This window comes from Leptonychotes weddellii, chromosome 16, assembly GCF_054177405.1.
Source record: "Leptonychotes weddellii isolate Sample4059 chromosome 16, ASM5417740v2, whole genome shotgun sequence".
Lineage (NCBI taxonomy): Eukaryota > Metazoa > Chordata > Mammalia > Carnivora > Phocidae > Leptonychotes > Leptonychotes weddellii.
Window position 1 is genome coordinate 5,953,444 of NC_138384.1, and position 11,682 is coordinate 5,965,125.

Consider the following 11,682-nt stretch of genomic DNA (forward strand, 5'->3'; position numbering starts at 1 on the left):
TAGGCTGTTCTTAAGGTTTTGGAAGATGGTGACTAATCCAATCAGTGGCTGAGGGTCGGGGGTGCGACAGTCCTAGGATACACAACATGGTTGCCCAAGTACCAGCCACTTTTGGCAAGAAAATACAATGACTGATGATTCTAGCATGCCCTATCACTTAGTTGAGAAATACAAGTGCTTATAATAACCTCATTGCCCCTCTAGCACCAAATACTCTTCCAAAGACTGACAGACTGCTGAGTGGTCATGTATTAATTGTATAAACTTGGGTTTCTACATTGAGTGACTTTTTCCTGAAAGGGAGATAGATCAGTAACCTAGAAGAAAAATGTAATAGGATAGAAAAACACATTTTATTTTACTATTTTTTTTAGAGAGCATGCCCGAGCTGGGGGGTGGATTGGGGGGTGCAGAGCAGAGGGAGAGAGAGAGAGTCTTAAGCAGGCTCCACACCCAGCACAGAGCCCAACACAGTGTTTGATGTCACGACCCTGAGATCATGACCTGAGTCGAAATCTGCTCACTTAACTGACTGAGCTACCCAGGTGCCCAAAAAACACATTATTTTTTATTTTTTTAAAGATTTTATTTGACAGAGCGAGAGAGGGAACACAAGCAGGGGAAGTGGGAGAAAGAGAAGCAGTCCTCCCGCTGAGCCAGGAGCCCAATGCAGGGCTCAATCCCAGGACCCTGGGATCATGACCTGAGCCCAAGGCAGACGCTTAATGACTAAGTCACCCAGGTGCCCCAAAAAACACATTTTGAGAAAAGAATTATAACTGTACCTATCTCAAGGCTGAAGTATTTATTGTTTTATATGGGAGCAAAAAAGTGATTCATATTTAAAACACACACACACACACACACACACACAAATTGTGGGCAGATTGCTGTATTCATTTAGACCAAATCTTTATTTTTTAAAAATGTGATACAGCCATTTAATTTTCACATTAGCAGTAGCCAATATTTATGTGATGCATTCACATGATTTTCTATGTACACACAAGCACACAGTTTATATAAAAAATAAATTAAGCTTTAATAATGAAACACAAGTTTACAAATGCAGCTTTTTAAAGCCTATTGAAAAGTAAGAAATGAGGAAATTTCCGAAAGGCAGGGTCATTGTAGAATCTGGTTCTTCAAGAAGAAAAATTTTCAGAAAGGACAGAACCAAGAGAAATCACTGTTTTTCAAATGCCAATTTTGTCATTCTGCATATTTCTTAACCTATTTATTAACTTTCCACTGGCCAGAGTATGGCTTTTTAGGGTTGTCTCCAAAAAGTTAGCAGTCACCCAAGTTGCAGTCACCCAATATGCAGTTGAAAGTTGAAAGTTAACTTCATTTTTTTTTTTTTTTAAAGTATGCTTCATGCCCATCGTAGGCCTTGATCTAACAACCCTGAGATCAAGACCTAAATTGAGATCGTGAGTTGGATGCTTAACTGAGCGAGCCACCCTGGTGCCCTGAAAATTACTTTTATCCATTTTAAATTTGTTAAAAGGATTGGGGCCCCTTTTAGCCGTCCTTCTTGGTTTCAAGTGCAACTCATCACTTAGTGGCCCCAGATCAGCCGTCTTAAAATTTAACACTCAGAGACCTCTTCAGTGAATTTTGAAAATCTGAGTATCCGCCTGAACATTTCTAAATGGATGTCTAAAATTTTTCATCGTAAATCACTGCAAAGGATCCAAGTTGTCAGCATGCTGTAGATACTGCATCTTCAAATAAAATGCTTACATTCCTCTTTAAGTTTAGCCTAGAGGTTCTAAATACAAGAGCTGAGAGACACTATCATCCTTCTAAAAAGTTACATGAATAAGGCAATTTTTTTTTTTTTTTAAAGATTCCATCTATTCATTTGGCAGAGAGAATGAGAGAGAGAGCACATGAGAGGGGGGAGGGTCAGAGGGAGAAGCAGACTCCCTGCCGAGCAGGGAGCCCGATGCGGGACTCGATCCAGGGACTCCAGGATCATGACCTGAGCCGAAGGCAGTCGCTTAAACAACTGAGCCACCCAGGCGCCCGAATAAGGCAATTTTTGATGGTAGGAAATACCACACTTTTTCCTTTTACTCCTTGAATGTGTATTTTTATATTCTACTTCCCTTCAAAATTTTAGCCTATTGATTTTTGGCTTTTATATTGATTCTTTGCATATTTGTAACACAATTCTATGATATCCTATAAATCATAAGGCTCGATGTATTTGAAACTTTCTTCTGGATTGAACTTGGTCAATAAAACTAAGAGTACAAATTTTAATAATTAAACATAGTAAAATTTCATTGGCAATGTGTCAGTGTGTTGAAGGAAGCTTCTACCCTGTTATTTCATCTCTCTGTGGATGAAGGTTACCTTTGTTAGAATGGTCACAGTATCAATTCTTTTCTCCTTTGGCAATTTTATGTATGCAAGTGTTGCTGATCTTTGTTCGAGGAGATAAGGAGACAGACAGAAGGCGTTTTTGTGTTAGCGTGATAGCTGAATTCTTCCAAGGCCTTCAGACCCACATGCTAAAATACTGAGAAATCTTGGGTGTTCCTTCAACTTCATTGAAATCGAAAGAATTGAGAGCCACCCGAATGGCAGAAGGATTTGTACCTGATTGTTAAGAGGCTTGCACTTTCCAAGCACTCATATTGTAAATGTTATACCTTGAGTCATGCTCCATAGTTTAAGACTGACTCTGGGGAAAGAGCATTTTCTTTTTAAGGGGAGAAAAAGGCATTTTCTGAGGCAGATGAGTCTTAAGAAAGAGTAAAATAGGAAGGTAAGGATCTGAAAATTGATCCCCTAAAACTATTTGAGCCCTGTGTATTCCTTAGAAAGCTGTGGTAGATAGGTGGGGGTAAGGCTGCCCCATTTTAAGACCATTGGCCTTAGTGGCTTAAGTTCAGATTTTATTTCACTAAGTCACAAGGTATATCAATTATTAGATTCTCTTGCCTGGCTGCCTTTTTAATTTTTTAGTAACCTCTACACCCAACATGGAACCTCAAGCTCATGACCCCGAGATCAAGAGTCGCTTGCTCTTCCAACTGAGGCAGTCATGCAGCCCTGTGGCTGTCTTCTTCATAGAGCAGCCGGCCCTCAATTGTGCTGCCTTGCACACTAGTCCCATGAGATAGACATCCCTTGGCAAAAGGATTGAGAGATCTAATTTGGGAAATGTGATATTCCACACCTCTCTTAACTGTGCACATTAGGATAGCCACGTTTCGCAGCAGAGAAATTATTTAACTTTGTACAACCTGAATTTCCCAAACTCTAATGATCTAACCAGCCCCACCCCTTTATTTTTTCCATGTGATAAAACCTATTCTAAATGCTCCACCTAGAGAAGCGGTTGACGAAAACAGTGTAACGCATACACAGTCGTGGTTCAGATCTGCTGTGCTGCTGGTGTCTCTCAAGATGCTCCTCTCACTGTTCTGCTTGGCCTGAATTGTGCTTATTCCACGATGGGGTTAAGCCACAGTCTCAGCTGAATATCTTCTACTTAGGTTCTGTGGCATCCGGGCAGACGATGGGAAGAGTAGTGATATCCCCTGTGCCCTTCACATTCCCTCTGCGTCTTTCCTGAGAGAATCCTAGTACCACCTTCTTCAGTTAAATTCATGTGTTACCCTATTAAGGGGAGAATGGATGAGCAAAAACCAATACTCCCTAATGGTGGATTCAAGTCACTGTAGCACCTAGGAGGAGACAGTCTTAGGGAAAGAGTTCTTCCCAGCACCATTTATGTTCTAATCCCCACTACCCCAGTATCTGCTTTTTCTCGGCATAGGTGTGGATGGGTATGGATTTTACACGGTAACAGCTGAAAAGATGCTCCGTTTTTGCCTTCTATGCCACCCCATCTTAATTTCTTTGACACACTAGCAGAAAATCCATTTTAAGCAGAAAGGGGATCCAGGCTTTAGCTCTTTGACTTTAAAATGGAGTGAAGTGGGAAGGTTTAGGTCTCTTACTCCCCGCTGAGCTGAAAACAGGGGGGACAACAGCAGCACCTGAGCTCTGTGGTGTAGAGGTAATGATGGAGGCAAAAGAAGTCTGGAGGTAGGGCTGGGGGTGCAATGATTAGGCTCCAGTGGCCACCTGGCCAATGGCGAACAGGACACTGGCTCTAGAGTCTGCAAATCCCTTTGCGTAGCACTCAGCTCAGTGTCTTTGCCTCTCACTTCTATTCAAAGTTGCTTTGAACATTTGCCACCATCAGGAATATTCGCTCAGTTGCTACTGCGAAATAAAATAGCAACTCCAGTTGGAAGAATAAGTAATGTCACAAGGTAACAGCTCCCTCGTCAGCCTGCTGTTACCTACACTCCTGGCTTCAGGGAAGGTAAAATGCATTTCTTTCAGGAGCATGTGGGTATGTTCCAGAACAGCGAGCACGGGTTTTTGGTTTTAACCCCTAATTTTTTTTTTTTTTTTTTTTTACATCGTACCCCTGACCATGGGCACAGTGCTTGGTATTTTGAGGTGCTTAAAAACTTTTTTGGAATGCAGGCATAAGGCCTTTTGATCACACACAGCCCGGCTGGCTTTAATGGACTTCCCAGCAATAACGCAGACTTGCTAAGTCCAGGGTAACTAGGGGAGGGCTGAATGGGTTGCTAGGATCCAGTTCCAAGCAGTCAACCCACCAGGCTTCTTGCTAGTTGGTTGTCCTGATACAATGTGTTTTCTCACAGTTACTTCCCCTCCCCCCACCAAGTCAATTCTCCATTCCCCCTGAGCAAGTTGTGACTTAACAGAGTCCTACCCTCCACGCCCCCACTATCCTTGTCTTTAAGAAACCTTATTAAATCCTCACCCTGTACAAATCACTTGGTTGTATCAGTATCGAGCTGGAGAGGAATACTCTCTTGTCCTCGGTGGGTCAGCCCCTGTGGGGATGCCTGCAGATGGGATTTTTTTGTAGTTTGCTGAGGCTTAGCTCAGTGCTCCAGAAAATGGGATGACCGGAGGGCTAACTGTGATCACCTTGTTAAATCAGTAGATGACCTCTTGTCTGTGGAGAGCTGTGGACTCAGGGCCTCTCCACGGGCTCACAGCCAGCTCCTGAGTGAGCAGAGCCAGGGGTTAAGAGGCTGGCTGAGCCTTCACTGAGTCTCTGGTCTCTCTGACAGACTTTTTAATTCAAAGGGGTCCCCACCCCACCCCCACCCCCCATAACTGCAGTCACAGAGCAAGCCTCCACCATGTCCTCCTGAAGAGAAATTCCATCCCCCTTTGAGGCACGGCCACTGGTCCGTGTGGCCAGCCAGCCGGCGGGAGCATGCTTGGAGCTGAGCCCGCTGACCTGGGCCAGGGCAGGCCGGCAGGGACGGCAGCCAGGGGCAGGGCTCCTCCGTGGGCCCTGGTGAAAGCCGGTGGCCTTAACTGAGGAATCGTTTGCCTTTTAGTTAACCTCCTTTGCAGAATTTAATGAATGCGTTCCTTACATACTGGGCTCCTCCCACCATGGAAGTCAACTACCTGGGTCTTTAGAGGTGGAAAAGGGATGCTGGTCATCGTAAGGGTCGTGCACGGGAGGGGTAACTGAGCGGGATTTTCACGGCTTTTATTCAAGGAGGTTTGGAACATGAGAGGCCAAAAATGAGGAACACAGTTTCCACAATCCTCTATAGAAAATATAAGTTAAGAAATTGTCCGAGATGAAAAAATGAGCAGGAAATAACCTCAGCTCCTGCCAGTGGGATCTCCAGAAATGTCCTCTTGGGGCCAGGCTTGAGGAGAGGATGGCCCCACAGATGAGCATGTTCCCAGGGCCTGAAGAGAGGACAAACGCACGCGTGACCCCCTTAGTCATGTACCCCGGCTCCTAGGAGTAAAACCTGCTGTTGCTGACTCTCTTCTCTCTTAACCTGCAATAAAACAGATTTCAGCATCAGGCATTAGGCTCAGACCCGGGCCGTGTGCCCAACAGCTGCAGGGCCTCTGTGGCTGGCTGGTAGATGGCTGACGGTCAGGGAGGTGGGCTCCTGGCAAGACAGGTAGCCTCTCTGAATCTCTGTGTCCTCGCTGGGCATTGCACAGGGCTCCCTGCTACTCTGTAGGCTACAGTGCGGATGAAATGAGCATATGGGTAAAGAGTCTACACTGTTTCCCACTGAGTCTGTTTGGGCAGTTCAGGCTAGTTCTGTTGAGCAGGGCTGTCTGGCACACTTCAGGGCACTAGGTGGACGTGGCTGCCCACCCTCCTTCCCACATTACTTCTGTAGCACAACCAGAAGCATCCCTTGGGGGCCGGGGGGTGGGTTCTGCCCCAGTCCAGAACCACTGGACCGCAGGAACATGACAAGGCTCTTTGGAAGGTAGAGGTCACAGTTTAGTTTCACTATTATATCGATGTGTCCTCCTAGTGGTGACAGTTTGGCTTAGGAAAGGTGCAGATACTTAAGAAAAATTACTGTAAGTTTATTTATAGAGCAAAGAGCCTTAGCATTGAGGGATCAAAGAATTTCTAAAGATGGGGGCCAGGCTTCAAGTGCCCCACATCACTGCTTGGAGGAGCAAGACCTGGGCATCTGCAGGTGGGGGAGGGACCAGCCTACCTCCGGTTGCACTTCTCCTGGTACAGCTGGAGCTGGTTCTCATTGACGTTGAACTCTTTAACGAGGGCATCCCGGTTGGCATTGCGCAAGTTCTGGTGTGTGTCGTACAGAAAGAGCTGATTGTTCAGTTCTTCCTGCCGCCTTCTGAGCTGGCGGCAGGAGGAGTAAAGTTCCTCTTCGCTTTCCTGGAGGGGAGAGAACAGCCACATGGGGACCGTGTGGGGCTCCACATCTTCACAGAGTGAGTGAGGGGAGCAGGAGGCAGAAGTTTCGCAACTGGGATTATCCCCCCCAAAAAAGGCAGGGCCCATTTTAACCGAAGATAAAACTCACAATTATTTATTCCATTGGAAGCAAGCAGTTTGAAAAACCCCTGTCCCCAATAAAGGGTGGCTTTTTTGTGAAACCCTGCAATAACTGCACTGCCCGCTGATCCTAGGGCCTAAATCTGGGTTTTCATTCTCCGTCCCCTTTTGGTCCTTACCCGAGTGCAAAGGGTCTAAGTAGCTATGTGCTTAAAGTAGAACACAATAGGGAAGGGGGAGAGTAGCCTAATAGGACAGAAAGGGAAGCAGGGGCCGGCAGATCTTTGAAGACCTTAAAACGCAAGATTGCACATTACAACACGGATGAACCTTGCAAACATTATTTAAGTTAAAGAAGCCAGTTCCAAAAGACCACACACGTTGATTGCATTTCTATGAAATGTCCAGAACAGGTAAATTCATACAGACAGAAAAGTAGTGGTTGCCTGGGCTGGGAGTGGACATAGCTAAAGAGCAAGAGTTTCTTTTTGGGGTGATGAAAATGTTCTAAAATTGATCATGGTGATGGTTGCACAACTCTGAAAATACTAAAAACCACTGAATAGCACATCTTAAATGGGTCATTTATATGGTATATGAATTATATTGCATTGCAAAGCTGTTACCCCATCCCCCCCAAGCCAAGCTAACTTAGGTTATGCCCCCCAGAGGTGGTATTCGACTCTGTTCTAGCTAGTAATGATGTCTTACTCCCCCTGCCCACCACCTGTGAGCACAACCCAAGCCAAGCCAATTCCATGGGAGTTTGGTTGGTGCTCTTCTTAGGAAAAAAAAAAAAACTTTCTTTTCTTGGGGATCAGTTGAAAGAGCAGTGAATGTTTCTAGTTGATAGTGGTCCCTTTGCTATCATGTAGAGAAAGCTGGGAATGAAGTTAAAAGAGAGGGAAATAGAGCCACTGGATGAGCACCTGGATCCGGCCATGACTGAAGCAAGATGTACCATTAAACACTGCAGTTTTCCTACCCAAAATATTCCATTATGGTAAGAAAAAAAAATTATCACAGCAAGGAGTTGGGATTTCAGCATGGGAGAAAGAGGATGTTTTACTCTACTGATTTTTTTAATTTAAATTTTTAATTGAAGTATAGTTGACCTACAATATTGGTTTCAGTTGTACAACATAGTGATTTGGCAATTACAGACATTATGAAATGCTTACCACCATAAGTGTAGTTACCATCTGTCACCATACAAAGTTATTTCAATATTGACTACATTCCCTCTGCTGTACTTTTCATTCCCATGACTTATAACTAGAAGTGTGTACCTCTCAATCCCCTTCAGCTGTTCTGCTAATCCTCCCACTCCCCCTCCTCTCTGGCAACCATCAGTTCTCTGTATTTGAGTCTATTTCTGTTTTGTTAATTTGTTTTCGTTTTTAAATTCTACATCTAAGTGAAATCCTGTAGTATTTGTCCTTCTCTAACTTATTTCATGTAACATAATACCTTCTAGGTCCATCCATGTGGCTGCAGATGGCAGGATTTCAATCTTTATTTATCGCTAAGTAATAATCCATTGTACATGTACCACATTTTCTTTATCCATTCGTCTATCAGTAGACACTTAGGTTGCTCCCCTATCTTGGCTGTTGTGTATAATGCTACAGTAAACATAGGGGTGCACATATCTTTTTGAATTAATGTTTTCATTTTCTTTGGGTGAAGACCCAGAAGTGGAATTACTGGATTGTATGGTAGTTCTAGTTTTAATTTTTTGAAGGAACCTCCATACTGTTTCCACAATGGCTGCATGAATTTACATTCCTACCAACACTTAGGTTTTCTTTTTCTCCACACCCTTGCCAACATGTGCTCTTTTTGCTTTTCAATACTAGTCCTTCTGACAGGTGTGAGGTTGATTTCTCATTGTGGTTTTGATTTGCATTCCCCAATGATCAGTAATATTGAGCATCTTTTCATGTGTCTGTCGGCCATCTGTATGTCTTCTTTGGAAGAATGTCCGGATCCTCTGCCCATTTTTTAATCAGACAGATTTGTTTTGTTTTTTTGGTGTTGAGTTGTATGAATTCAGTAGGTTGCCTTTTCATTTTGTTGATGATTTTCTTTGCTGTGAAAAAAGTTTTTTAGTTTGATGTAGTAGGCCCACTTGTTTATTTTTGCTTTTGTTTTCCTTGCCTGAGGAGACAGATCCAGAAAAGTATTGTTAAGGCCAATGTCCAAAGAGTTGACTACCTGTATTTTCTGTTAGCAGTTTTGTGGTTTCAGGTCTTTACATTTAGGTCTTTAATTAATTTTGAGTTTATTTTTGTGTATGGTGTATGGAAGTAGTGCAGTTTCATTCTTTTCCATGCAGCTGTCCGGTTTCCCCAACAGCATTTATTGAAGAGTCTGTCTTTTCCCATTGTATATTATTGCCTACTTTGTCATAGAGTCATTGACCATATAAGTGTGGCTTATTTTTGCACTCTCCATTCTGTTCCATTGATCTATGTGTCTGTTTTTGTGCCAGTACCACACTGTTTTGCTTACTGTAGTTTGTAGTTTATCTTGAAATCTGGAAGTGTGATACCTCCAGCCTTGTTCTTTCTCAAGACTGCTTTGGCTGTTCTTTTGTGATTCCATACAAGTTTGAGGATTATTTTATTTTTGTGAAAAATGCTGTTGGTATTTTGATAAGGATTGCATCAAATCTGTAGATTACCTTGGGTAATATGGACATTTTAGCAATATTCTTCCAATCCATGAGCATGGTATAACTTTTCATCTAATTGTATCATCTTCAGTTTCTTTCATCAATGTCTTAAAGTTTTCAGAGTACAGGTCTTTCACCTCCTTGGTGAAATTTATTTCTAGGCACTTCATTCTTTATGATGCAATTGTAGATGGGATTTTTTTAAATTTCTCTTTTGGTTAACTTGTTATTGGTGTACAGAAACACAACAGACTTCTGTAGGTTAATTTTGTATCCTGCAACTTAATTCACTTATTAGTTATAATGGCTTTTTTTTGGTGGTTTTTAGGATTTTCCATATATAATATCACATCATCTGCTAAGTTTTACTTCTTCTTTACCACTCTGGATTCCTTTTATTGTCTTACTGCTGTGGCTAGGACTTCCAATAGTATGATGAATAAGAGTGGATACCCTTGTCCTGTTCTTGATCTTAGAGGAAAAGCTTTTAGCTTTTCACTGTTGAGTATGATGTTAGCTCTGGGTTTGTCATACATGGCCTTAATTATTTTGAGGTATGTTCCCTCTACCCCCACTTTGAGAGTTTTTATAATAAATGGATGTTGAATTTTGACAAATGTTTTTCCTGCATCTATTGAGATGTTTTTATCCTTTATTTTATTAATGTGATAAATACTTTGATTTGTGGATAATGACCCATTCTTGCACCCCTGAAATAAATCCCCCTTCATGGTGGTGAATGGTGCTTTTAATGTATTGTTGAATTCACTTTGCTAATATGTTGTTGAGGATTTTTGCATCTGTTTATCAGGGATATTGGTGTGTAATTTTCACGTGTGTATGTGTGTGTCTGTCTGTCTGGTTTTGGTATCCGGATAATGCTGTCATCATAGAATGAAATTTGAAGCATTACTTCCTCTTTAGCTTTTTGGAATAGTTTGAGAAGGATAGGTTACTCTTTAAATGCTTGGTAAAGGGCACCTGGGTGGCTCAGTGGGTTAAGCATCTGCCTTTGGCTCAGGGTCCTGGGATCAAGTCCCACATCAGGCTCCCTGCCGCTCCCCCTGCTTGTGCCCTTTCTCTTTAAAATAAATAAATACAATCTTAAAAAAAAAAAAAAGCTTGGTAGAATTCACCTGTGAAGCCATCTGGTCCTGAGCTTTTGTTTGTTGAGTTTTTTGATCGTTGATTTGATTTGCTTACTAGTCTATTTTCTATTCTTCATTCGGTCTTAGAAGATTGTACGTTTCTAGGAACTTATCCATTTCTTCTACGTTGTCCAACTCAGTGTATAATTTTTGGTAGTAGTCTTTTATAATCCTTTATATTTCTGTGGTGTCAGTTGTAACTTTTCCTGCATGAAGTCCCCTTTGATTTTTGGGTCTGATGAGTCTGGCTAAAGGTTTATCTATTTTATCTTTTCAAAGAAACAGCCCTTCCTTCCAGTGGTGGTTTTTTTGTTTTGTTTTGTTTTTGTGTGTAGTCTCTATTTCATTTCCATTCTGATCTTTATTATTTCCTTCTTTCTACTAACTTTGGGCTTTGTTTTTTGTTCTTGAATTCTAGTTCCTTTAAGTAAAAGTAGAGATTGAGATTTGTTTTTTTCTTGGGTTAAGTCTATATTTCCATAAGCTTCGCCCTTAGAACTGCTCTTGGTGCATCCCAGAGATTTCAAACTGTTGTTTCCATTTTCATTTGTCTCAGGTGTTTTCTGATTTCCTCTTTGATATCTTTGTTGACTCACTGGTCGTTTAGTATCCTGTTTAGTTTCCTTGTTTTTTCCCAAGATTTTTTCATAATTGGTCTCTAGTTTCAAACTGTTGTGGTTAGAAAAATGTTGCATATGATTTCAGTCTTCTTAAATGTAATGACACTTGTTTTGTGGCCTAAAATGTAACCTATCCTGGAGATTGTTCCATGGGCCCCTGAAAAGGATGTGTATTCTGCTGGTTTGGGATGGAATGTTCTGTATATATGTTAAGTTCATCTGGTCTAAAGTGTCCCTCAAAACCACTGTTTCCTTTCTGATTTTATGTCTGGATAATCTATCCAATGATTTAAGTGACATGTTAAAGTCCCCTCCAATTATTTTATTGTCCATTTCTCCCTTTATGGATTTAGATGCTCCTAC

The 11,682-nt window shown here is 42.0% G+C and overlaps 1 protein-coding gene and 1 long non-coding RNA gene across 2 annotated transcripts in view; one reads left to right on the forward strand and one right to left on the reverse strand.

The window, feature by feature from the left end:
• Positions 1-1,002: 1,002 nt before the first annotated feature.
• On the forward strand, positions 1,003-3,924 carry LOC145717637 (uncharacterized). Its single transcript, XR_014140980.1, has 2 exons — positions 1,003-1,829; positions 2,041-3,924. It is a non-coding gene; the product is annotated as an uncharacterized LOC145717637 (long non-coding RNA).
• Positions 3,925-4,424: 500 nt separating this feature from the next.
• Positions 4,425-11,682, reverse strand: part of PLCG2 (phospholipase C gamma 2) — a 143,268-nt gene continuing 136,010 nt past the window's right edge. Inside the window, exons 31-32 of the mRNA XM_081807867.1 lie at positions 6,570-6,754; positions 4,425-5,879 (exon numbers count right to left, since the gene is read on the reverse strand). Of these exons, the coding sequence (XP_081663993.1) occupies positions 5,837-5,879; positions 6,570-6,754 (228 nt within the window). The 3' untranslated portion in view covers positions 4,425-5,836. The remainder of the gene's footprint in view (positions 5,880-6,569; positions 6,755-11,682) is intronic.